At 43.5% G+C, this 27,697-nt stretch overlaps 1 protein-coding gene across 1 annotated transcript in view; it reads right to left on the bottom strand.

Annotated features, from left to right (window-relative positions):
- Positions 1–25,124, bottom strand: part of lrpprc (leucine-rich pentatricopeptide repeat containing) — a 124,098-nt gene extending 98,974 nt beyond the window's left edge. Inside the window, exons 1-5 of the mRNA XM_078405013.1 lie at positions 24,994–25,124; positions 7,190–7,392; positions 4,874–4,996; positions 1,458–1,579; positions 955–1,013 (exon numbers count right to left, since the gene is read on the bottom strand). Of these exons, the coding sequence (XP_078261139.1) occupies positions 955–1,013; positions 1,458–1,579; positions 4,874–4,996; positions 7,190–7,392; positions 24,994–25,109 (623 nt within the window). The 5' untranslated portion in view covers positions 25,110–25,124. The remainder of the gene's footprint in view (positions 1–954; positions 1,014–1,457; positions 1,580–4,873; positions 4,997–7,189; positions 7,393–24,993) is intronic.
- Between the last annotated feature and the right edge of the window lie 2,573 nt (positions 25,125–27,697).

The raw sequence follows: 27,697 nt of genomic DNA, 5'->3' as shown, positions 1-27,697 counted from the left end.
TGTGTGTATAAAAACTTGCTATTACCTTCACCATTTCTATGTTTAAGTTACTTTTGCTACATAACTATGCTTCAAAACAAATTGTGTTTCAAAGGAACTAAATTAATATGCTTTTTTCCTCATTAAAAATTGCCACAAAAATAATAGTGCACGCTGGCATTGATTTGAATGTCAGTACAAGGACACTCGCACTATTACAAAGAGTTTGAGTTGTGCAGCACTGAAACGCGTCCTTCTGCCCAACATGTCCATGATGACAACCTCATAAAACTTAGTGAGAAATGAACAGCCCCCAACAAAGCCATGCTGACAATCCCCAATTATTCCATTCTCTTCCAAATGCGAGTAAATCATATCCCGAATCCACTCCAATAGCTTCCCTACCACAGACGCAAAACTCACCAGCCTGTAATTTCTTTAATTAGCTCTTCTTCTCTTTTTGAACAAAGGATTAATATTAGCTACTCTCGAGTCCTCTGGTATCTCGCTTGTAGCAAGGAATGATACAAAGATCTGCATCTTTGTGCCCCTGTAATCTCCTCTCTTGCCTCTTTCAAAAACCTGGGAAAGATTCCATCAGGCCTCAGGCCCCAGATACCCAACACCACCTCCTTCTTGATCTCAAATTACCCTAACATATCAATATACCTCAGTGATCTCATTATTTTCCTTATCCTTCTGCTTGAATACAGATGCAAAATATTTGTTGAGTACCTCGTCCATGTCTTCTGATTCCAAGCATAAATTCCCTCCTTTATCCTTGAGTGGTGCTACCTTCGTGCTAGTTATCCTCCTGTTTTTTAATGTACGCATAAAAAGCCTTGGGATTTTCTATAATCTGACTATTGAACCCTTACAATAGGAACTTTTTACTTGGTAGGTAAGTCAAAACATTCTTAGCATTCACTGACCACACAAATTACAGCACATTCAGAATTGTTTTAAAAAACATACCTTGCACCTTCGATATCTCCATCATTGCAATATGCTGTTATTAATCTTTGGAAGGTAACCTGTATATTCAAGAGAGGTAATAAAAATCCTTGCTTCATTTAACAGCAAATGCTTTATTGCCTTCATACATAGAGATTAAAATAGTTAAGTGTCCTACATGCAATTTGATCATTGAATAGAATCTGTATTTGTTGGAAAGTAAATATGATTTTATTTCAAAAGCTAAAATATGTCTATTAAGTGAATAAATCAATAACAGTTTACAGTCATGTGTATGCAAGACATTTGGGGAAAATTGGGGTTGTGGTCGAGTGGTGGAATAAAATGTAAACACTTTCTCAGCTTCAAATTAACTTTACATAAGAAAAAATATATAATGACTTGTAAAAATGATATTAATTGTCATATTTTATACACTTTCAATAACCATAAATATTATATTTTTAATCAAAATAGCAATTACAAAATAGATAACAAGGAATTTTGGAACTATAGTAACTCACTCTATTAGGTTGTACATTTGCAGACTCCATTTTTGCCAGAAAATCAGTTGGTGAAAACTTGTGTTCATTTTGAAGGTAGACTTTCAACAATGCATTGTAATGGCTCACATCATAAATAGCACCTAGACATGAAAGACCATGGTAAGAAAACAACACACTTAGATCCTTAATTACTGTTAATAATTACATCTGCAGAGTTTCATATGTAAAACTATCATCTTTGGAACCAAACCAGATTTTGTCAAAAACTAAACAAATCATCTCCCAACTGTAAGCGTTTTCCCACTATATATTCTTGAGCTATCTCAACTCAGTTCTTATTGGCTTACTTCCATCTATCAATTCAGTACTGATCAAAAATCTTGCCAAAATTGCTCACTGGGAAAATAAAGTTTATGTTCTTCTGGGATAGAATAGAGAAAGGTGTGCTGTGAATGCAATGTTTTTGCACCTGACTAGCATGTTTAAAATAAAATACATTTTATTTTCTAATTTTCTGCACTAACATTAGTCTCCTCAATAATCATGAATTACAATAAAAAAATTGAAAATTGTGATTAATTGTGCTGATTATTTCCTCTTTGCTCTAAACAGTACTAAGTTTTTAAGTGCAATTGATGTATGGTCTAAAAGATAGCATGGCAAATCATTTAATAAATTCATGGAGGATTCCAATTCTCTACATTAATTCAGAAAATAAAGATGGTTAAATTTACTCTTTATTTTTAATTCCGGGACTCTACAGGTTCACTATTGTGATCTTTTAAATTTGAAGGTTAAAATGCAACAGTGCAAGTGTCTCCCAAATAATTGTTAGAAACAGCTAAGGATACTTATTTAGATGTGGTGGCAAACTAGTTTTGACCAGATGCACAAGGGTTGTTAAAAGCACTCTTATCTTGTATTAGATTTTCTAATCTGAATTTTAAAAATATTGACAATGATTATGTTAATGATATACAAACAGAGCTTGGCTTAAGCCAATGGCTTAAATACCAATGCGGGTAAGAGCTTCAGAAATTGTGTAATAAATTTGACTGCAAGATATGAAATCAATTTATTCTCAGAGTTTAAGACTAAACATCCCATTGGCAGACTAGCTCAATAAAAGATAAAATAACTCAATAAATTACTCGACTCTTTATTCAATTCAAATCAAGGAAACGACATGGACGGTTACAAAGTACATTTCTGTGGCTTTACAGCAATAGAAATGAATTATATAATCTATCTGCCACCTAGATTTTCTATATTTTTTCAGAAGTGTTTATGAATATAGCAACTTGCCTGGAGCTACTGCCATTTTAGATATCGTCACACAAAAGAAATGGAAGGAATCTTTTAGGTTACATGCCCATACACCGTAAAACAGGATAAATTCACAGCATCAATATTTCACATTTGTGAGATAATGAACAGACTTGTGACAATGGAAAATAGAATTTGTCACAACGATGTTTAGCTGTTGCAAAATAGATTCAATCTGGAAGACTGTGATTTTTCTCTGGCCAAACTCAGAAACAAAAAAAAGTACATTAAGACTGATTTTTTTTTTACGGCCTGGATTCTGCATGAAGATTAATAGAGACTAACAGTGCTCATCATTATTCGGGATTAGAGTGGACAATAACTTCCTGACTCCATATAGGTGCAGTTAACTCCACAAAGGAGCAGTTAAATGTATATCTGCAAGCTGATATATCCAGGTTGCCCTGCTCCTGCACGAGCTGCACCTCCAGACTGTTTTCTCACTGAGAAATCTGACATTCAGATGGGGTAATCTGGCACGATTATCTAATAAGGAGAGATAAGCAGAGTGTTCCTATACTTAGAAGGGTTTAAATGTAATGTCATTGAAGTGTACAAGTTCATAAGGGGCTTTGCAGGGTCGAGGCAGAGTTGATTTTTCATCCAGCTAGCTTGGTTTGAAGCAACGGTGGCAGTCTCAAAATACAGTATCCCACATTGTGGACAAAGTTGAGAAGTAATTTCTCAGGGAATGGAGAATCTGTTTTTCTCTACCCAAGAGTGTTCTGGAGGTTCAACTGCTCAATACATTCAAAAGAGTTGTTGATAGAATTTTAGATATTAAGCAAGTAAAGAAATATATCGTCAATGCAGATAAATGGTACTTCAGACAGATCAGGCATGATCTAAATGAGAAAACATGCACAACGTCCCATCACGTACCCCTGCTATTTCTATACATATGAAATCATTTAATTGCATCACGTTGCCATACCTTTAGCCAACTAAACATGCCAATATAAACTAGTGATGATGCAATCACATGTAAGTTGTGTTTAACGGCACTAAATCTTTATTAGGCCAAACAAATTTTAATTTCCATTGCCTGTAACCAAGTGTCAATCCTTCATAAAATTAATTGCTGAAGATTTAAATAGAATTAATTTTTTTAATCCCTTCATTCTTTCCATCATTACAGAACTTTAAATAAGCAATTTTACAATGAATTATAAGGCTAAATTATATTTGCTGGGAGTGAAGATTTTTCACTCTGATTAAAGACCTTCATCGGCTTACACATTACAAAGGTCCCATGAAGGGCATAGCACAATGAAAATGATTTCTGAATACCGTAGGCTCAGTATCGAACCGTTTAAAACAAAATCCAGTAGGCCGTGATGAATAAAGTACACACCAAACACAGCTCCTCAACTACTGACAACATCCAACAATCCTTGCCAGAATTCTTAATGAACACATTAAAACTCCATGTGTAATGTCAAATAATCAAATGAAAATCAATGAACACGGCTAAACAAAAACGGCACAAGAGTTTACACATTCAAATTGTACTGCTCTTGATTATATTTCATTTGAAGCTTTCTTGGTTTTTGTATTATCAGAGATAATCCTCACAATAAATATTATTAGATTTTAGCAATGCACAAATTAATCTTCCTCCTAATTAGTTAACTACCAGAAAATCTTAAAACACAGAAAACCATCTGCCTTTTCACACCAAGGAAAACGTGCTCGAAATCATTAGAATTCTATACCTCAGAGCACTATAAATGCGCAGAGAATAATCAAACTAACACCTTTTTAAATAATACCAGAATTAAGGTATAAGGGATTATAAGGCTAAGATAAGGAACCTGATCTTGCTAAATGATAGGCCATGTGAGACAGACTCCAGCTGCTAATTCTCAAGTTCTTGCAATCTTTCAACAGCTAAAATCTAATGGAATGTATACCTTGCTACTACCAGCAGCCTCTTGTATGATTAATAAATCAATCTTATAATGAAAAAAAACAGCAAATTATACATTTTTAACAATTCTCTCAGTTCTTTGCTGGAATTGACCATTATCTACAGTAAGATGACAGCAAAAATTTATATTAGCAAGCACTTCAATGTGGAAGAGAAAAGAGGCTTTGCCTGCCCATACCTAACTCTTGAAGCTTATCCCAGATTCTGTGAGCCAATTCTGTTCTTTCTGACAAGTGCATTTCTGGAAGCAAGGAGCCACAGCTACGCAATAGGAGCAAAGCTTGATTGCCACTAGGATAGCCTGTTTAAAAAAAACATTAAAAATTATAGAAGATTTAAAAAAATATACCATATTGTTTGGTAAGAAACAACAAATGATAATTTCAAATGAGTATCTACAGGTAAAAGAATTAAATTCCCATCACATTCACTTGACAAATAAATCCATGCTCTATTTGGAATAACAACCCATGGTCATATTTCTGAAGAAACAGATGCTCTTTGCAAATTTTCTGTAATACAGGTCCACCACCGATTTTCTGGCACCATTGGTTCCAGAGACTTTGTAGATTTTCCGGTTTGCCGGATAACACGAGGTCACAGCCTCCAAGAGGAGCTTAGACTGCTGAAGGGCTGTGATACCGGCGTGTAAAGTTGGCCTCGGAATTTGGCTATGGGAACGAAGCTCAAGAGCCCCAGCCACAGGGGAAAAAATGCAACCCGCCGATCAGCCACGGGAGTCCCGATGAGATAGAGATCAGCCACCTCACCGGGTCTAAGCTCCACATTTTTGGGAGGACTTCCGGGGGGGGACGACGACATCAAGTGCTCACTCGTAATTTCGTGTGGATTAAAGGTGGTGTCGGACCACCAGTTGCCAGAAAATTGGTGATGGACCTGTACCACTTACTCATTTCATCGGTGTCAAATCATAATCATACTTTATTAGCCAAGTATGTTTTGCAACATGTGAGGAATTTCATTTGCCAAACACTCATACCAATAAAAAGCAACAAAACACACAAAATACATTTTAACATAAACATCCACCACAGTGACTCCTCCGCATTCCTCACTGTGATGGAAGGGGAAAAAAAAAGTTAAATCTTCTTTCCCTCTTTGTTCTCCCACAGTGGAGGCCACGACTTTCCGTTGATGGGTCGATCTTACTCCCAGGTCGATCAAGATCCTGTATCGGAGGGGGAATCTCAGCTCCCCCGCGCCGAGCGATCGGACCCGGGTCGGGGCTGGTCGAAATCTACTGCGTCTTTTGGAGCTCCCGACATCAGTCTCTACCCCAGACTGCGAGCTCCTCGATGTTGAAGTCCACAGGCCGCGGTTGGAGCGTCGATCCCAGGCAAGGGATCGCACGCTCTGATGGTAAGTCCACGGCCCCGCGGTGGGGCTCAAAGTCGGTCCTGAGCAAGGCCTCCAGCTCCATGATGTTAGGCCGCAGAGCGACCAGAAAACAATCGCATCTCCGGCAAGGCAAGAGATTGAAAAAAGTTTCCCCTGACCCCCACGCCCCACATAAAACAAACCAGAGAACATTAACACAAACTTTTAAAACACTCAAAAAATAACAAAAAAAGACAGATTGTAGGTGAGGCTGCCATCGCAATGATAACTAAATGACAAATCAAATCACCTGGAAGAGTCATGATGCTTTGCTTGTCATTTAAGCAACAAATAAGCTCAATAATTTAGCTTTGTGGTACAAAGCTAGTTCAGAGAAAATTTGATGATGTAAGGGCTCAGAGAAAAATAATCATGCTAATTATACTTAAATGGATATTGTATAATAAAACAACTGCAATGAGAAAATGGGTGTATAATTTTTAAATTACAGACCCAAGTGTTTAACACTACAAGTCCATATTGATCCAAGACATGTTTAAATGTCAATTTCACACAGCAATTTGAATTTTAGAGTAAGGTTCTTTTCATCTTTTGCTGCAGATTTGAGGTTAAAGGGCAAGAATTTAACTGCATAATTAGACTGCTACCCCACAACCCAACAACAATCTTTCTGATGTCCATTTCTTCTATTTAACTTTCTAAATATAAAGATATAAATTATTTAAACAATGTTCACCCCTCCAACAGGTTTTTTTAAAAATGACACATTTTGAGTCACCAAAAGGCTGGAATTAAATTAAATTAAAAACAAATCAATGAATGGATAAAATAAAGAGACAATTTTAAAACTCTACTTAGCCCATATGGAGCTGATCTAGACATGCAAATTCCATGTGGACTTAAACAGGGAAGAATGACAGAGGCAAGATAAACTATAAAGCAATATATTTGAATAAATAGACTACCTGTATTGAGATAACTTTGTAATTTTTACTATACACTGGATGGGAAAAGAAACAGAATTTTTAAATCAACTTTTATTTCATTTGTCACGATTGGAGATTGTATAAGGAAAGCAAATATTTTAAGGAATTAATTTTAAATGCCACAAATGCATCTTGTAAATAAAACAAACCTGTTCGACAGATGTCATGAAAAATTTTAAACAACAGGGTTTTTGTGATGCGACCGGTTCTGCGAACGGAGGAATCAAGCTTGTTCAATGCCCAGTCAAATTGCAACGCTTGCTTAGCTCGAACCGCTGTATTTCCTTCATCTTTGACAAATGTCCTCTGTTCTGTGGCAACTCCACACAAACGCACATTGTTGAAAAAATACCTAGAAAGGTTAAGAAAAAACAATTTTAATCGGTTGCCCACAAATACATAATCACCCGCTTTCTACTTATCTCTGTCTTTGCATCCATCCCCCCACCCTACTCGGCTCCATAGGCTCATCATCTTCACATCTCTCTCCTGACTCACCATTCTCTTCTTTATACCAGCTATCTTCTCTCTCTACTGTCAGTCCTGATGCAGGATCCCACCTTGAAATGTCAACTATTTCTTTCCATCCACAGGTAGAGTTCCTCCAGCAGATTATTTTGTTGATCCAGATTCCAGCATCTGCAGTTTCTTGTGTCTACATAATCACTATTGACACTGATATGTTCTTGGCCACATGGAATCTCTTTGGTAGGGTGAACAACGCCATGATGTTAACTAAATGGGAACTGAAGATTTTGCTGCAGCTGCACAGAGCAATATGGGTATCCTTTAACATGAAGCATAAAGGTAGCATGCAGATATGCCAAAATGTTAAATCAATGGAGAGTTGCCTTTACTGTAAAGGGAGGAACATAATAAAGTTTTGCAATACTTCAATCTGTTAGTGAGACCACAATTGAGCACTAGTAATGGTTACACTACATTGAAGTCAATCCCAAAAGATTGGCTGAGCTGAACCCGTTTAGATTGATGAAACATTGAATAGATTGGGCTTACATTCACCGAGTTTGAGAGGTGATCTTATTGAAGCAAGATTCTGAGAAGACTTGTCAAAGTAGATGCGAGAGGATGTCTCTCCTCACCGGGGAAGTTAGAACTAGGTAGCATAATTGCAGAATAAAGGGTTGCCCATTTACGATGGAGATAAGGAGGTTGTTCTTTTAGAGTGTTCTGAATCTTTGGTATACACTATCCCACACGTTCATACAACCCAAATCACTGAGTATGTCAAAAACTGAGACAGAGAGATTTTTATTCACTCAGGAAGTCGAGGATCAGGCAGGAAGGTTAAACTGAGACGAAGACCAGATTAACTACAATCTGGCTAAATGGTTGCGTGTTCTCTGGGAACGTTACCAATCTGTCTCCTATTACTTAATTCACGGGTAAATAGAACTTAAAATCAAGAACAGGCATTGAAGAAGACCACGTCTCAAAACAAATCTACAAGCTACCTTATTTCAAGCTTAAAATCTACACAATAATACTATCCAGTGGAAAATAAAGCTGTAGAGACAATATGCTTCTGTCTGATATTTCAAAAATAAACTGGCAAAGCTTATACTGCAACAAGTGACCAGTTCAGTTTCCCAACATTGTGTCAATACAATCTTGACTCAGCAGCTGAAATAATTATAACTGTGAATCAGTGTTTTTTATCTTCAGGAATCCTTTTCAAAATGAATTAATCCTTAAAAGTGTTTTTTCTGGTGACTGCATTGGTACCTCACATTTTACTCAACTCTCCCCTTTTGCATACCACGTCTCAATTAGCCCATTCCCACAATTCCCATGCAACCACTTCATCACTGCGCTTTCTGATCTTTCATTACCTTCTGCTTGCTCCAAAGGTAATTCTGTCCTGTGAACCAGTGGCTCATGCTCCTCCAGTGTCAAATATCCTACATCACATTCTCACATTTATCAAAGTTCAATTCCACTCTTTCTCCAGGTTAAATGTGCAACTTTGGGAACTCAAGTGGGCCCAAACTATACGTGTTTTTGTGGGATACTGTTCTTATTTCAATATTATTTAGGCTCCTTCCCCCAATTCATTGTACAGTGTATTGATAACTATATTGGTTGGCTTCTTGTACTTGTACAGAATACGCAAACTTCATTACTTTTGCTTCCAATTTCCACCCTGCTCTCGCTTTCTCATAGTCGATCTCTGACCATTCCTTTCTATTTCTGAATCACTCTGACATCACAGAAATTATTATCAACAAGCATCCATTACAACTCCAGTCACCCACAGATATCTCAATTATACTTCAATGAATGAATGAATAAGTTTATTGGCCAAGTATGTGCATTTACAAGGAATGTGCCTTGGTGCTCCGCTCACAAATGACAACACAAACATACAGTTAACAATTACGAATAAAGCATAACCACATTAAAACAATAAGGATACAACATTATGGTCTAAACATGTGGGTGAAAATAAACCAGAGCAAAAAAGAGACTACAGACTTTGGTCATTGAGTAGAACTACTACTCGTGGGAAAAAAAGCTGTTTTTATGTCTGGCTGTGGCTGCTTTGACAGTCCGGATTCGCCTTCCAGAGGGAAGTACTTCAAAGATTTTGTGGCCAGGGTGAGAGGGGTCAGATGATCTTGCCCGCTCGCTTCCTGGCCCTTGCAGTGTACAGTTTGTCAATGGGGGGAAGGTTGCAGCCAACAACCTTCTCAGCTGATCGAACGATCTGTTGCAGCCTCCGGATGTCGTGCTTGGTGGCTGAGCCAAACTAGACCATGATGGAGAAGGTGAGGACGTACTCAATAATAGCAGTATAGAATTGGACCATCATTGCCTGTAGCAGATTGTGTTTCCTCAGTTGCCGCAGGAAGTACATCCTCTGTTGGGCCTTTTTGACTGTGGAGTCGATGGTGGCCCCCAATTTAAGGTTCCTGGAGATGATGGTTCCAAGAAACATAAATGACTCCACAGATGTAACTGTGGTGGTGTTGATGGTGAGTGGGGGGAGGGGAGGGGGAGCTTTTCGAAAGTCTACAATTAGTTCCACTGTCTTACGAGCATTGAGCTCCAGGTTGTTGCGATGACACCAGGACGCCAGCCGTGTCACTTTCCGTCTGTAGGCAGATTCCTCCCCATCCTGGATCAGTCCAATCAGGGTTGTGTCATCCGCAAACATGAGGAGCTTGACAGAGGAGTCTGTGGAGGTGCATTCGTTGGAGTAGAGAGAGTAAAGGAGAGGGGAGAGTACGCAGCCTTGCGGTGCTCCTATGCTGAGGGCCTGGGTCCGAGATATGCTTTCCTAGCCTCACATGCTGCTTCCTGTCTGTCTTTCTTCGACCATGTCCCCTGATAAGGACTTCATCCCATTCTCCCTGTTCCTCCAACTCCACATATTTACTCCAACACAGCCTTCTACACAGGTGCCTCTCAAATATCTTCCTTCTTGCTGAACCATCGCTTCCACTCTTGACAGAAGCTATTATCACATTTTACCTGTTTCGAAACCTGTTATCATCCTCCCTATGGAAAAGCACGGTCATTAATATAATTTCTGCCACCTTCAATAAGATTCCACCACCAGACACTGCTTCCCCACCATTTCCCTCACCAGTTTGTGACTCCCTGGTTTGCATAGGTGCAAAGGGGTCCTTCTGCAGTTATAGACAATAGACAATAGATGCAGGAGTAGGCCATTTGGCCCTTCGAGCCAGCACCACCATTCAATGTGATCATGGCTGATCATTCTCAATCAGTACCCCGTTCCTGCCTTCTCCCCATATCCCCTGACTCCGCTACCCTTAAGAGCTCTATCTAGCTCTCTCTTGAATGCATTCAGAGAATTGGCCTCCACTGCCTTCTGAGGAATTGAATTCCACACATTTACAACTCTCTGACTGAAAACGTTTTTCCTCATCTCCGTTCTAAATGGCCTACACCTTATTCTTAAACTGTGGCCCCTGGTTCTGGACTCCCCCAACATTGGGAACATGTTTCCTGCCTCTAACGTGTCCAACCCCTTAATAATGACTTACATTAACTACATTAATGACTTAGATGAAGGGATTAAAAGTACCATTAGCAAATTTGCAGATGATACTAAGCTGGGGGGTAGTGTGAATTGTGAGGAAGATGCAATAAGGCTGCAGGGTGACTTGGACAGGTTGTGTGAGTGGGCGGATACATGGCAGATGCAGTTTAATGTAGATAAGTGTGAGGTTATTCACTTTGGAAGTAAGAATAGAAAGGCAGATTATTATCTGAATGGTGTCAAGTTAGGAAGAGGGGATGTTCAACGAGATCTGGGTGTCCTAGTGCATCAGTCACTGAAAGGAAGCATGCAGGTACAGCAGGCAGTGAAGAAAGCCAATGGAATGTTGGCCTTCGTAACAAGAGGAGTTGAGTATAGGAGCAAAGAGGTCCTTCTACAGTTGTACCGGGCCCTGGTGAGACCGCACCTGGAGTACTGTGTGCAGTTTTGGTCTCCAAATTTGAGGAAGGATATTCTTGCTATTGAGGGCGTGCCGCGTAGGTTCACTAGGTTGATTCCCAGAATGGCGGGACTGTCATATGTTGAAAGGCTGGAGCAATTCGGCTTGTATACACTGGAATTTAGAAGGATGAGGGGGGATCTTATTGAAACATACAAGATAATTAGGGGATTGGACACATTAGAGGCAGATAACATGTTCCCAATGTTGGGGGAGTCCAGAACAAGGGGCCACAGTTTAAGAATAAGGGGTAGGCCATTTGGAACGGAGATGAGGAAGAACCTTTTCAGTCAGAGTGGTGAAGGTGTGGAATTCTCTGCCTCAGAAGGCAGTGGAGGCCAGTTCGTTGGATGCTTTCAAGAGAGAGCTGGATAGAGCTCTTAAGGATAGCGGAGTGAGGGGGTATGGGGAGAAGGCAGGAACGGGGTACTGATTGAGAGTGATCAGCCATGATCGCATTGAATGGCGGTGCTGGCTCGAAGGGCTGAATGGCCTACTCCTGCACTTATTGTCCATTGTATTGCCATCCCACCAAATGGTTCACTTTCTCATCTTGCGCATGCAATCACAGAAAATGCAACTGTCATTTTACCTCGTCCAAGTGCCTTTGCACCGATTTCTGGATTCTTTCCCCATTTAGAAAATAGTCCGCGTCTTTATTCCTACTACCAAAATGCACGAGTCCACACTTTGCTACACTATATTCCATCTGCCACTTCTCTGCCCAGTCTCCCAACCTGTCCAAGTCCTTCTGCAGAGTCCCTACTTTTTTTGCACTACCTGCCTTTCCACCTATTTTCATATCATCAGCAAACTTGGCCACAAAGCCTTCAATCCCCTCCTCCAAATCATTAATATACAATGTGAAGAGTAGTGACCCCAACACCAACCCCTGCGGAGCTCCGCTAGTCACTAGCAACCAACAAAGTAGAGGCATTGGTGTGCTTTCTTGGCCATACCATCAATGTGATTGGACCAGGATAAATTGTTGGTGATATTTACATTTATGAACTTAAAGCTCTCGACTTCAGCAACATTGATGCAGACTGGAATGTATACTCCACCTTGATTTCTAAAGTTGATGATATGCTTCTTCGTTTTGCTGAAATTGTGGGAGAGGTTATTGTCTTGACACATTGTTACTAAGCTCTCTATCTCCTTCCTATACTCGATCTCATCATTGTTTGAGAACTCGGTGACTTCTTGATCACCTGCTGAAGAGGTCTGTAAACTTGGAAGCCATTCATCACTTGGTGTTGTATTTGTTGTTTCACCTGCTTGAACAATGGCTTCATCTGCCAGGGGTGCTTCGGTCTCTTCCAAAGAAAAATAGTTGTAGGAGTAGGCCAATCGGCCCTTCGAGCCAACGCTGCCATTCAATAGGTTCATGGCTGATCATCTAAAACCAGTACCACGTTCCTGCTTCTTTCCCATATCCCTTGATTCCTTCAGCCCTAAGAGCTGAATCTAACTCCCTCTTGAAACCATCCAGTGAATTGGCCTCCACTGCCTTCTGTGGCAGAGAATTCCACAGATTCACAACTCCCTGAGTGAAAAAGTTTTTCCTCATCTCAGTCCGAAATGGCCTACCCCTTATTTTTAAACTGTGACCCCTGGTTCTGGACTCCCCCAACACCAGGAACATTTCTCCTGCATCTAGCCTGTCCAATCCTTTAAGAATTATTTAATGTTTCTAAAGATCTCCTCCCATCCTTCTAAATTCCAGTGAATACAAGCCCAGTCAACCCATTCTTTCATCATATGTCAGTCCTGGCATCCTGGGAATTAACCTGGTGAACCTACGCTGCGCTCCCTCAATTGCAATAATGTCCTTCCTCAAATTTGGAGAACAAAATTGCGCACAATGCTCCAGGTGCGTCAGATAATAATCTGCCTTCCTGTTCTTGCCACCAAAGTGGATAACCTCACATTTATCCACATTATACTGCATCTACAATGCATCTACCCACTCACCAAATCCATCCAAGCCTGCAGTCTCAAAGCACCCCCCTCACAGCTCACACTGTGTCATCCCCTGGGTGTTTCATCAGTTCTCTGGATTACATGGTCGAGATGTTGCTTGACAACTCTTCCGTCTGAGAGTTCTAGTTCAGCCACTTAACTTACAATGCCGGGCGACAGCTGGTTGCCAGTCTTCTTCGTGCATGAGTCAAGTGTAGAATTTGTCCTCAGTGCTAAATGTTCGCAGCCTGGTGTGGGTATCACAGTGCTGTTTCATGGCTCTTGTTTGTTGCATATACGTTCCTGGATGGTCGGCTGTAGAAGTTCGAATCTGGTACTTAAAGGCCGTTTGAACATTAATTCAGCGGGGATGTGCCCATTAATTCATTTCATAATGGAAAAATAAACGACTTAATTTCATCAAGTCACCTTGCATTTGTTTCATGAGGAGGCCTTGTTTTACCGTTTGCACTGCGCGCTCAGCAAGCTTGTTTGATGCTGCGTGATATGGTGCTGTTGTCAGGTACCTAATACCATTCTTCTCCACAAACTCCTTGATTTCTAAGCTTGTGAAAGCCAGGTCGTTATCGGATACAATCATTTCTGGAATGCCAAATGTTACAAAGACTGATCGTAATTTAGATACAATAGTTGTCGAAATATATGACATATGAGTAGGTCGCGCAGTTACCCACTTCGAATGGCCATCCACAATAACCAGAAACATGTGTCCCCAGAACGGACCAAAATAATTGAAATGAATGCGCTTCCAAGGGATATCGGGCCAGGCCCATGGTTTAAGGGGAACATTTTGGGTGTGGCGGGCCGAGCCACTTTGGTCTCGAACCGTCATTCGTCGAGCTCGAGCACTCGTGTGGACCTGGCGTGATCTGGGCCGACCAATCAACGCTGACCTGGTTGGTCTGCTGGCGGTGTGCAGCGGATGACGGAGCTAATCTTCACCTCACAGTCAACATGTTAACACACACCTTGCCCTCTTGTACTAATTGTTGAGCTGTATCTTTTAAATATTAAATTGAGTGTTTATACAACACTTGAACCTCTACAATGGTGACCCCGACGATCCAAAACGGCCTCTTTTGGATTTCAACAAGACAACCCAGATCAGTAGAATGCATTTTCACTCAAACTGCCCATCTTCTGGATATCACAGCCCCAAATGTGGTTTGAACAAGCCGAAGCCCAATTCCACATCTGCCAGATAACTGCTGACATCACCAAGTACTGCTCCGTGGTTAGTGCGCTGGACCAGGACACTGCCAGGCGCCTTATCGATCATCTTTGCCAGCCACCAGCCGACAAGAAGTACGAAGGGATCAAAACGCTCCTCAAGGACACTTTCGGTCTCAGCCGCCGCGACAGGGCAGCAAAACTCCTGCACATGGATAGCCTAGACGACCGCAAACCTTCCGTGCACATGAACGAAATGCTCGCCCTCATGGATGGACACAAGACTTGCCGCCTTTTTGAACAGGTCTTCCTCGAGCAGATGCCTGAGGACATCCGCCTGCTCCTCATGGATGACCACCAATGGCTGGCAGCCTGTGCGGACGTGCTGTGGCACGCCAAACAGCAAGATAGAGCCACCATCAGTCGGGTGTCCGCGGTGGTCGGCAGGCCAAACGGGCGGTCCCAGCCTCCACGGAAGGAGCGGCAGTGACGTCGGCCACGAACGGCGTCAACAAGTGGTGCTACTACCACCAAAGGTGGAGCTCTGAGGCCCGCCAATGCCGACTACCCTACACGCATCCGGGAAACGCCTCGACCGGCCTTCGGTAGTGGCAACTGCGGCCAGCCAAAAACATCACCTGCTCTCCACCTGGGATCGTCATTCGGGGCGGCGTTTGCTCGTTTGCACCGACACTCGTTCCGGAAAGAAGGGGCCTCCCCTGACCACCGCCAATAACAGCAACATCAGAACATACAAGGTCCGCACAATCCCGCTCAACTTCAACTCCTATCGCTTCAAGTGGACCTTTACCATCTCTGACGTCTCACAAACGCTGCTGGGCGCACACCCTGCAGATCGGCGTGAAAGGACAACGTCTCGTTAATTCTGAGACATTCGAGTCAATCGCCTTGCGCCACGCCGAATTGACCGCCCCACCTCGGCTCGGTGACCTTCTCCAACAACGAGTACGCCAGGATCTTGGTCTATTTCCCTGACATCATAACTCCCCAGTTCACAACGGCCAGCCCCAAAGCATGGTGTGAAGCACCATATCCCCACCACCGGATCGGCACTTGCACGCGCACGCAGGCTGGCCCCCGACAAGTTCCAACTGGCCAAAGACGAGTTCCGCAAGATGGAGGAAGTGGGCATAGTCGCCGGTCAGACAGCCCGTGGGCATTGTGTTATCTTGAGCTCAGACACAGAATAACAAGTTAACTCACTGCTGACCAGAACATGACTGCACAGCAGTACTGTGGTTTATTCAATCATTTACAATCCTCCAACCAAAGGTGGCGCTATTACAACTCCTTCCACCCTAATTTTAAAAAAAATCCTGGTGGACATTGTGTTTTTGAATATAACCAACGGTATGAAATTATTACAATTTTGTCTGATAGTTTACTTTTATATAACCTGAATAAAATGAGGGCATCATGCATAAAAATAAAAGAGCAGAAGTACAACAAAGCAAAGAAGAGTGGGAAGCCAGAGGATTGGGACTCTTTTAAAGAGCAACAGAAGATGACTAAGAAGGCAATACGGGGAGAAAAGATGAGGTACGAGGGTAAACTAGCCAATAGTATAAAGGAGGATAGTAAAAGCTTTTTTAGGTCTGTAAAGAGGAAAAAAATAGTCACGGCAAATGTGGGTCCCTTGAAGACAGAAGCGGGGGAATTTATTATGGGAAACAAGGAAATGGCAGACGAGTTGAACCGGTACTTTGGATCTGCCTTCACTAAGGAAGATACAAGCAATCTCCCAGATGTTCTAGTGGGCAAAGATCCTAGGGTGACGGAGGAACTGAAGGAAATCCACATTAGGCAGGAAATGGTGTTGGGTAGACTGATGGGACTGAAGGCTGATAAATCCCCAGGGCCTGATGGTCTGCATCCCAGAGTACTTAAGGGGGTGGCGCTAGAAATTGTGGACGCATTGGTGATCATTTTCCAATGTTCTATAGATTCAGGATCAGTTCCTGTGGATTGGAGGGTAGCTAATGTCGTCCCACTTTTTAAGAAAGGAGGGAGAGAGAAAACGGGAAATTATAGACCAGGTAGTCTGACATCAGTGATGGGGAAATTGGGGAAATTGCGGAGCATTTGGATAGTAGTAACAGGATTGTTCCGAGTCAGCATGGATTTACGAAGGGGAAATCATGCTTGACTAATCTTCTGGAATTCTTTGAGGATGTAACCAGGAAAATTGACAGGGGAGAGCCGGTGGATGTGGTGTACCTTGACTTTCGGAAAGCCTTTGACAAGGTCCCACATAGGAGATTAGTGGGCAAAATTAGAGCACATGATATTGGAGGTAGGGTACTGACATGGATAGAAAATTGGTTGACAGACAGAAAGCAAAGAGTGGGGATAAATGGGTCCCTTTCAGAATGGCAGGCAGTAACTAGTGGAGTAATACCGCAAGGCTCGGTGCTGGGACCGCAGCTATTTACAATATACATTAATGACTTGGATGAAGGGATTAAAAGTACCATTAGCATATTTGCAGATGATACAAAGCTGGGTGGTAGTGTGAACTGTGAGGAAGATGCTATGAGGTTGCAGGGTGACTTGGACAGGTTGTGTGAGTGGGCGGATGCATGGCAGATGCAGTTTAATGTGGATAAGTGTGAGGTTATCCACTGGTGGTAAGAATAGGAAGGCAGAGTATTATCTGAATGGTGTCAAGTTAGGAACAGGGGACTTACAACGAGATCTGGGTGTCCTAGTGCATCAGTCACTGAATGGAAACATGCAGGTACAGCAGGCAGTGAAGAAAGCCAATGGAATGTTGGCCTTCATAACAAGAGGAGTTGAGTATAGGAGCAGAGGTCCTTCTGCATTTGTACAGGGCCCTAGTGAGACCGCACCTGGAATACTGTGTGCAGTTTTGGTCTCCAAATTTGAGGAAGGATATTCTTGCTATTGAGGGCGTGCAGCGTAAGTTTACTAGGTTAATTCCCGGAATGGTGGGACTTTCATATGTTGAAAGACTGGAGCGACTAGGCTTGTATACACTGGAATTTAGACGGATGAGAGGAGATCTTATCGAAACGTATAAGATTATTAAGGGGTTGGACACGTTAGAGGCAGGAAACATGTTCCCAATGTTGGGGGAGTCCAGAACAAGGGGCCACAGTTTAAGAATAAGGGGTAGGCCATTTAGAACTGAGATGAGGAAAAACTTTTTCAGTCAGAGAGTTGTGAATCTGTGGAATTCTCTGCCTCAGAAGGCAGTGGAGGCCAATTCTCTGAATGCATTCAAGAGAGAGCTGGATAGAGCTCTTAAGGATAGCGGAGTCAGGGGGTATGGGGAGAAGGCAGGAACGGGGTACTGATTGAGAATGATCAGCCATGATCACATTGAATGGCTGTGCTGGCTCAAAGGGTCGAATGGCCTCCTCGTTCACCTATTGTCTATGTTGCATATACCACCATCTCCCAGGACCTCTCCTGGACTGCAAATACCAAAGCGGTAGTTAAAAAGTCACAGCAGAGACTGCACTTCTTAAGACTACTCCGGAAAAACAGACTGAAGGAGAATCTGCTGGTGACCTTCTACCGCTCCACCATTGAGAGCGTACTGGCATACTGCACCATTGTGTGGTATGCTGGCTGCTCGGCTGCAGACCTGAAGGCCCTCCAGCAGGTCATCAAGACAGCAGAGAAAATCATCGGCTGTCCACTACCTTCTCTGAAGGACATCACCAGCTCGCGCTGTCTGAACAGGGCCAGAAACATAATCAAGGACAGCACTCACCCAGGACACGAACTGTTTGCTCTCCTGCCCTCTGGGAGGCGCTACATGAGCCCAAGGGCCAGAACAAATCGACTCAAAAACAGTTTCTTTCTCTGGGCCATAAGAACAGTGAATAACTTGACTACTCTCATTTTCGTCGCATATAACATTTTTTAGAATTTTAGGTGTAAAACTCATTCATTATTTATTAGGTTTTTAAATTGTTTTTTTTATTGACACTGGTATTTGTTGTGTTGGTTCGTATGTCTGTACAATTGTCTTTGAAAGATATGCACTGTCGCACTGTTATCAGCTGTCGCACTTCTAATTTCGTTGTACCTTGCGTACAATGACAACAAAGGCATATTATATTATTATGTGCATTTCAGGAAATAACTTTACAAATTTAACCTAACCACTGGGTTTCTCCTTCTTTCTGGATATCTTCCCTGACCAAAAATTTCTGGCTGTTTAGAACCACTTGGACTCATTTTGAATTGACCTACCTTTTGACCTACATTCATAGATTCCAGTCCATCAGTCAATTTTGTTTGACTGTCAACCCCACTTGAACCTCCATTTTCAGGCTGATTCAAACTCTCACTAATCTGTGTACCTTCTTGTACCATTTCTGGTTCATCTGGAACCTGTACTTGAGTGGTAACCCAATTATCTGACTCGTCTAATTGGTCTGATTTCAACCCTGTCTGTGCTTGCATAGGCATGACATGGTCAATGTGTACTTTTCTCACCTTTCCACTTCCAAACATCTTGACCAAGTATGTCCGTGGTCTGCACTTTCTCACTACTCTTCCAGGTAACCACTTCACACACGTGATGATGGTTTTTCACCTTTACCTTCTGATTCAACTCAACACTCCTTTCCTTTACTCTACTTCCGTCATGATATGCTTTTTGTTTCTCCTGTTTCTCTTCTACTGTTTGAGCCAAGTTTGGTTTCAACAGTGAAAACCTTGTTCTGGGTTTTCTTTTCAAGAACAGTTCAGCTGGTGTTTGACCAGTAGTGGTGTGAGGTGTGTTTCAATATGTAATCAGAAAGTTAGCCAGTTTGTGAAACAAAGACAACTGTCTTTTCTTTGGATTTGGATCCAGCAGTTGTTTGACTAATGTACGCTTCACAATTTGCACTGTGCGTTCTGCTGCTCCATTGGAAGTGGGATGGTATGGAGCTACTCCAGTGTGTTTTACAGCATTCCCTTTCATGAATTGTGCAAACTCTTGTGAACAGAATTGTGGTCTGTTATCAGACACAGTTTCCTCTGGAAGTCCATAGGACACAAACAACCCTCGCAAACTGTCTATCGTTTTGCTGGATGTCGTTTTTTCCATCGAAAACACCTCAACCCACTTGGAGTGACTATCAATCACAATGAACAATTGTTATCCATCTAACTCTGCAAAGTTAATGTGTAATCTTTGCCACACTCTAACTGGCCATTTCCATGGCTGTAGTGGTACTGTGGGTGGATTCTTTCCAAATGCTTGACATGTGCTACACTCTTTCACCATTTGTTCTATGTCCTTATCTAGACCAGGCCACCATAGATAGCCTCTAGCTGGACTCTTTGTTAGAAACATTCCCAAATGCTGATCATGAAGATCTTCTAGCAATTTTACTCCATATCTTTCAGGTATTACAACTCTCGCTCCCCACATGACACAACCTTGGTCTACTGAGAGTTTGTTCCTACGTACAAAGAATGGTTTCAGTTCTGCCTCTGAATTCGGCAATTTGTTTGGCCATCCATTTGTAATATATTCCTGCACTCTTGACAAAAATCTGTCAGTGCGAGTAGCCTTCCGAATGTCCCCTGATGTGATAGGTAACTCATCTACATGAGAGAAGTAAAACAAGTCCTCTCCGTTTGGGGTAACCTCCGATTCCAAAGGTAATCTAGACATGGCATCAGCATTGCTGTGCTCTGCTGCCTTACGATACTGAATATCATACTGGTATGCAGATAATATCAATGCCCATCTTTGCATTCTGGCTGCTGCAAGAGTTGGTAGGTGTGCTTTTGGATTTAGGATCACTGTCAACGGCTGGTGATCTGTCTCGATTACAACCTTCTACCATACAAGTATTTGTGAAACCTCCCAAGTCAAAAATCAATGCGAGCCTCTCGCTCTATTTGCGCATAATTTCTCTCACTGGCATTGAGTGTTCTAGACGCAAATGCTATTGGCCTTTCCTCTCCATTTTCTAACACATGAGAGATCACAGCACCAACACCGTATGGTGAAGCATCACATGCTAACTTCATTGGCTTATTGACATCGTAATGAACAAGCATTGAACTCTCTGCCAACTGAGCTTTACATGACGTGAAAGCTTGATCACATTTACGTGTCTACTTCCATGGTACATCTTTTCTCATAAGCTCATTCAAGGGATGTAAACAGGTGGACAGATTTGGCACAAACTTCCCACGATAATGCACTAATCCTAAAAAGAATCGGATCTCAGATATGTTTCTGGGAGTGGCCGCATTCTTGATCGCATCAACTTTACCTTTGGTGGGGTGTAGACCATCCTTGTCTATCTTATGACCCAAGTACTCTACCGAGTTCTGAAAGAACTCACATTTCTGTGCCTTCACTCTTGCACTGTGTGTATCAAGTTGTTTGAGTACCACTTCCAACCTTTCATCATGTGTCTGCCTGTCAGGGGCTGAGATGAGGATGTCATCCAAGTAACACAACACACCACACCTTTAATTCCCTCTAGAATTTGTGTCATTACCCCCTGAAAAATCCCTGAGGCTGATGATATACCAAATGGAAGCCTATTGAACTGAAACAATCCCAAATGCGTGTTAATAGTTAGCTTGGATTTAGATTCGTCATCTACACCTAACTGCAAGTAGGCATTTGTCAAGTCCATTTTCTTATACTTCCATGGATAACGATTCTCTGACGTCTTTGTCGACTTATCCGTCTTTAGTTTGCTGGACTGCAGCTTGTTCAACTCTTCCACTGGTTGTCTAGAAGTTGTCCTGACTTCTCTAGAACCCCTTTCTGCCATATCCATTGACAAAGCAGTTTTACAAGCTGTTACAAAGGTCAGGTCATACATCGTCATCAGCTTACTTCGGATCCGCTCACTTCTCAGTCCACACACGAAACGGTCTCTTAACGCCCGGTGTTGGAAATTTCAAAAATTACAATGAATTGATAATCTCTTGGTGTCACAATAAAATTACTAATATCCTCCTCTGGAAGTTGACACTTCGTTCCAAAACGATAGCTTTCAGCTATTTCTAAGGGCTTAGGGTCATAATGTTCTATTAACTTCTTCAGAATATCCTTTAAAGGCGTGTCCTTTGGTTTGGCTGGAGCTAATAAATTCTTTACTGTATTATAAACATCGGGACCCATTTCAGTGGGAAAAATTGCTCTTTTCCTAGTTTAAGTTGTTTCATTCAACCGTCTTGATTCTGCATCAGAAGCTTCTACTCCAGGGATGTTATTTGCAGCAAAAAACATCTCTAAACCTTCAATGTACGCACTAAACGTATCCCGGCTTTGCTAGAACTCACCCAATCTTCTGATATATCCACTGGGCACCGCCATTTTAGGTTTTTTTTATTTTAAATTTTAACAGTCTCACAGAATTCAACTTTGTGACCCGATTTCCAGCTTTCCTTGACACCAAAAGTTATACAACCTTATCATATCATATCATATATTATACAGCCGGAAACAGGCCTTTTCGGCCCTCCAAGTCCGTGCCGCCCAGTGATCCCCGCACATTAACACTATCCTACACCCACTAGGGACAATTTTCACATTTTACCCAGCCAATTAACCTACATACCTGTACGCCTCTGTAGAATTCCTTATCTACACAAACAAGTAAAGCTGGAGAATCGACGATCCCACTCTTGTCGCCAATTTGTGATATCTTGAGCACACAGAATAACAAGTTAATGTTAATGTACAACCACGGCTGTACTGTGGTTTATTCAATCATTTACAATCCTCCAACCAAAGGTGGCGCTATTACAGGCATCCCCACTTGATCTGGTCCCCAAAGCATCTGGGGGCTGGAGACCCTGTGGGGACTACCGCCGTCACGCCTAGGTCACAACAGCTGCCCGGTTCCGTGTCCCTCACATCCAGGACTTCACGGCAAACATGGACGGTGCCAAGGCTTTTTCCAAGATCGACCTGATACGCGTTCACCCAGACGACATCCCCAAGACAGCCCTCATCATCCCGTTCGGGCTCTTTAAGTTCCTGCGCGTGCCTTTCGGCCTCAAGAACGCCACCCAAGCTTTCCAACGGATCATGGACACGGTGGGCCGCGGGCTGAACTTCGTGTTCATCTACCTCAACGACATCCTCATCGCCAGCCGCCCTCGCCAGGAACCGCGCACACCTCCGGCAGCTCTCCCAGAGGTTCAACGAGCATGGCCTGGCTGTCAACCTTGCCAAGTGTCAGTTTGGCCTCACTTCCATCAACTTCCTCGGCCACCACATCAACCAGCACGGAGCAGTCCCACACCTGACCAAGGTCGAGTCCATTCACAAGTTTGCCAAACCCTGTACTGTGAAGGGACTCCAAGAGTTTGTCAGCATGGTCAACTTCTACCACCGTTTCGTGCCAGCAGCCGCCAGGATCATGCAACCGCTGTTCAAGGCGGTGGCCAACATGTCGAAAGAGCTTTTTTGGGACGACGCGGCCACGACCGCATTTGACAACGCCAAGAAGGCGCTGGCAAAGGCAATGATGCTGGTACATCCGCGGGCCAACGCACCAACAGCTCTCACGGTCGACGCAACTGGCACAGCCGTAGGCGGAGTGCTGGAACCACTGATCAGTGGTAGCTGGCAGCCCCTCGCCTTTTTCTGTCGTCACCTGATACCCCCCCCCCCCGAGCTGAAATACACTGCTTTCGAGCGAGAGCCCTGGAATATCACTATGTGCTTCTCAAGACAATGTCCCAGGCCCAAACATTTTCAGCTGTTTCATTAATGACCTTCATTCCTACATAGTTAAAAAAATGGGGAAGCTTGCTGACAATTGCCACGTTCAATTCCATTTGCAACTCCTCACCATCCTTGCCTGCATACAACAGGACCTAAATAACATCCTGACATGAGCTAATACACCGCCAGTGACCAGGTTCGATCTGCGTGGGTTTTCTCCGTGTGCTCCGGTTTCCACCCACACCCAAGACGTACAGGTTTTAGGCTAATTGTCTTGGTAAAATTGTAAATTGTCCCTAGTGTGTGTAGGATAGTGTTAGTGTGCAGAGTACGCTGGTTGGTGCAGACTCAGTGGGCCAAAGGGCCTGGTTCTGCACTGTACCTCTAAATTTAAAAAAACATAACATGTGTAACAGATCCGGGGTGTGACCAGCTCCAACAATGTGTGTATGACCACCTACCTTTGTCATTCAATGGCATTACCAACTCCAATTGTCCCTCTACCAATATCCATTGACCAGAAACGCAAACCATATCGACAGCGACAGTTCAACGGTTGGGTCTTATCTGACAACTGACTCAACTAGTAACACGCCCCCATGACCTCTTCCACAAGAATGAAGGAATATTCTCCAATTACTGGATGAGTGCAGTGTCAACAACCCTGCAAAAGCTCAATACCAACTATGATAAAGCAGTCTACTTGATTAGGACCACTTAAATCATGTTAATTGCCATCACTATCCCAACAGCACCTAGCAAGACCTCCACAACTCAGAAGGACCAAATTACACATACACCCAATTTGGAACCATGGGATAAGATCCTCCATCATCACCAAGTCTACATTCAGGAACTTCCTACCCAACAATCGGAGCACCTTCTCAAGAAGGACTGCACAGCAGCATCACCTTCTCAAGGCCATTTACTAAAGGACTGATGCCCAGATCACGAAAAAGGATTAATCAAATGAGCCAAATTGAAGGTTGAAAACAGTTCTGCAAAGTTTTAGAAGATAGGACTCCAGCGTTGAAAGACGAGGGTCGCCTGGAGAAAAGTCCAAATCCAACTTGAATTCAATCTGTTGAGTGATAAAATGCATGGCATATGCTGCGCCCTGATGGGTGATTACTCAACCCATGGAGCTCAAGGTCAGTCAGAGCGACAAGATGCAACATTGTGGATCACAATTGACCGAGGCTCCGATGTCCACTTACAAAACGTAATTTTTTTTTAAAGGTGAAACCAAATGGGAAGTGGAGACGTGAACTTAGACCTCGGCTGCGTGGGCGGGTCACAGAAGCCCAGAAGAAACCTGCAGAAAACAGAAACCTGCGGCAATCGAACCGCGTTCCCGGGCAACCGGTACCTTGTCCCACGCGCTCCCGAGCAACCGACACCTTGACCCACGCGCTCCCGGGCAACCGACACCTTGACCCACGCGCTCCCGGGCAACCGACACCTTGACCCACGCGCTCCCGGGCAACCGACAACTTAACCCACGCGCTCCCGGGCAACCGACAACTGACCCACGCGCTCCCGGGCAACCGACAACTTGACCCACGCGCTCCCGGGCAACCGACAACTTGACTCACGCGCTCCCGGGCAAACGACTCACCTGATCGGCGCGAGGCCGGCCACCTCCCGTCTGAAACCCGCCGAGAGGACAGGGCTCGGGAAGCGCCGAAGCCGCAAGCGCTTCACAAACCGCGCCGACCGTATGAGCGCCGCCATGTTACTGGGATAAGGACGGGAGGGGGCGGGCGGGCCACGATCACGTGGCGAGCGAAGGGTCACCGGGCGAAACGAAGTGCGAGCCGGGGAGAATGTGGAAAATATTCTCTTTCGAAAAGTTGAGCAAAAAGAACACCATACCTAGTCAAATCCAACTTCTATCCGGTAAGTACGGATTTTAATATAAATTAACCATTTTATTCATATATTACTTGATATGAACTTGTTAAATTATTCCAATGTTGTATGGTTATCCCTCTTGGATTGAGTGCAAGCTGAAGGGTTGGCCGACCGGCCGTTTTCCCAGAGTAGCGCACACAGCCCAGGTACCTCATGCCCCGGGACGTTGTCCCTCAAATGTTGTCCAGCCAGCAGTAACCATGAGAAACAAGAATTTTGCACTCATCTGACATTGGGATGTTAGTATTGGACTATTGGGAACTTGTTCACCATCCACTCCTGAACACATGGAGAAGGTCAACTTCCTATTTGGATAAAAACCTTTTCAATTGAAACCAGTCTCAGCCACTAACCCAAATGTGGCCTGACTATAAATTTTAAAGATCAAGGTCAGGAAGAGTGTTCAGTCTGAAGAAGGGTCTCGACCCGAAACGTCACCAATTCATTCTCGCCTGACCTGCTGACGTACTCCAGCATTTTGTGAATAAATAGCTTTGATTTGTACCAGCATCTGCAGTTATTTTCCAACAAGGAAGAGTGTTTTATTATCATATGTCCCAGATAGAACATGAAATTCTTACTTGCAGCAGCACAACAGAATATGTAAACACGAAAGGCTGGAGTGACTCAGCAGGACAGGCAGCATTTCTGGACATTCTCTCTTTGGTTTAAACCAGCATCTGGAGCTCCTTCCTGCACATGTAAACATAGTACACTGTAAACAATATAATAAACGAGAAAAAAAAGTTCAGTGTGTACATATATATGTGTACACACACACACACAAGAACTGCAGATTCTGGTTTTAAATCGAAGGTAGACACAAAATGCTGGAGTAACTCAGCGGGACAGCCGGCATCTCTGGAGAGAAGGAATGGGTTATGTTTTGGGTTGAGACCCTTAAGGTTGATGACAGGGGAGTGGGTGGGGCAGATAGAATGTAGTCGGAGACAGTAAGACTGGCGGGAGAACTGGGAAGGTGGAGGGGATAAAGAGAGGGAAAGCGAGGCTATCTGAAGTTAGAGATGTCAATGTTCATACTGCTGGGGTGTAAGCTACGCAAGTGAAATATAAGGTGCTGTTCCTCCAATTTGCACTGGGCCTCATTCTGACAATGGAGGAGGCCCAGGACAGAAAGGTCAGATTGGGAATGGGAGGGGGAGTTAAAGTGCTGAGCAACCGGGAGATCAGGTAGGTTAAGGCGGACTGAGCGGAGGTGTTCAGCAAAACGATCGCTGAGCCTGCGCCTGGTCCTGCCGATGTACAGGAGTTGACACCTGGAACAGCAGATACAGTAGATAAGGTTGGAGGAGGTATAAGTGAACCTCTGCCTCAACTGGAAAGACTGTTGGGGTCCTTGGATGGAGTCGAAGGGGTGGGTAAAGGGACAGGTGTTGCATCTCCTGCGGTTGCAGGGGAAAGTACCTGAGGAGGGGGTGGTTTGGGTGGGAAGGGACAAGTTGATCAGGAAGCTGCGGAGGGAATGGTCTCTGCGGAAAGCAGAAAGGGGTGGAGATGGGAAGATGTGGCCAGTAGTGGGATCCCGTTGGAGGAGGCAAGTATGTTGGAGGATTATATGCTGTATGTGACGGCTGATGGAGTGGAAGATGAGGACAAGGGGGACTCTGTCTTTGTTACGAATGGGGGGGAAGGGGAGCAAGAACGGCGCAGCGGGATATTGAGGAGACCTGGGATGGGATGTAGATCATGGTATGGATGATGGAGGTGAATTCCCTCAGCCTGGTGGTAGTAGGGACAGCACTTCACTGCCAGATGTTCCAGGTGTGGGGGACAGGGGTTAGACAGATCTGCCACGTCTGAGCACCATGAAGAGTTGACCATGAGGCAGACACTTTGAAGTGGAATATAACGTGCAATGGTCTGCAGACATGCACTTATCAAAAAAGCATGATTAAACTGGTTGAAGCTGTGGTTCATCGCTGCAGGGCTCAATGTCCATTAGATACTGACACAATGAGCAGAAGTCGCTTGTGGGGCCTGATATTTGACAGTTAGTTACCAGACACAAGGCTCAAGACCTGGCTCATTTTACCACAGAGAAGACTGGAGATCCACAGCAAAGCAGCCAACCAAAGAGCGGGGTAGGGTACAGGGTAGAGGGGAGGGCTGGGGGGTGCAACTGCAGTTTCCAACCGATACAGCAGGTGCTATCAGTCCTCAGTTAAACCCACACACACACTGTACTGCCAAGAAGCACTCCTAAGCCCTGCATCTCAGTGCTGAGAGGCCATGGCTCATCTCAGCCATTCCAACATCTATCCTAAAAGGCAGCTCTTGCATTTTACTGGCTTTCCCACCTCGAGCCATTTGGTGATGAGATTTCATTGTTGCAGGATAATCAATGAAAGACCGAGTCGCCTGCCAGCCTGAACCAGCAGCAATGTGGA

This window comes from Rhinoraja longicauda, chromosome 9 (assembly GCF_053455715.1).
Source record: "Rhinoraja longicauda isolate Sanriku21f chromosome 9, sRhiLon1.1, whole genome shotgun sequence".
NCBI lineage: Eukaryota > Metazoa > Chordata > Chondrichthyes > Rajiformes > Arhynchobatidae > Rhinoraja > Rhinoraja longicauda.
This window is presented reverse-complemented; position numbering and strand designations above follow the sequence as displayed.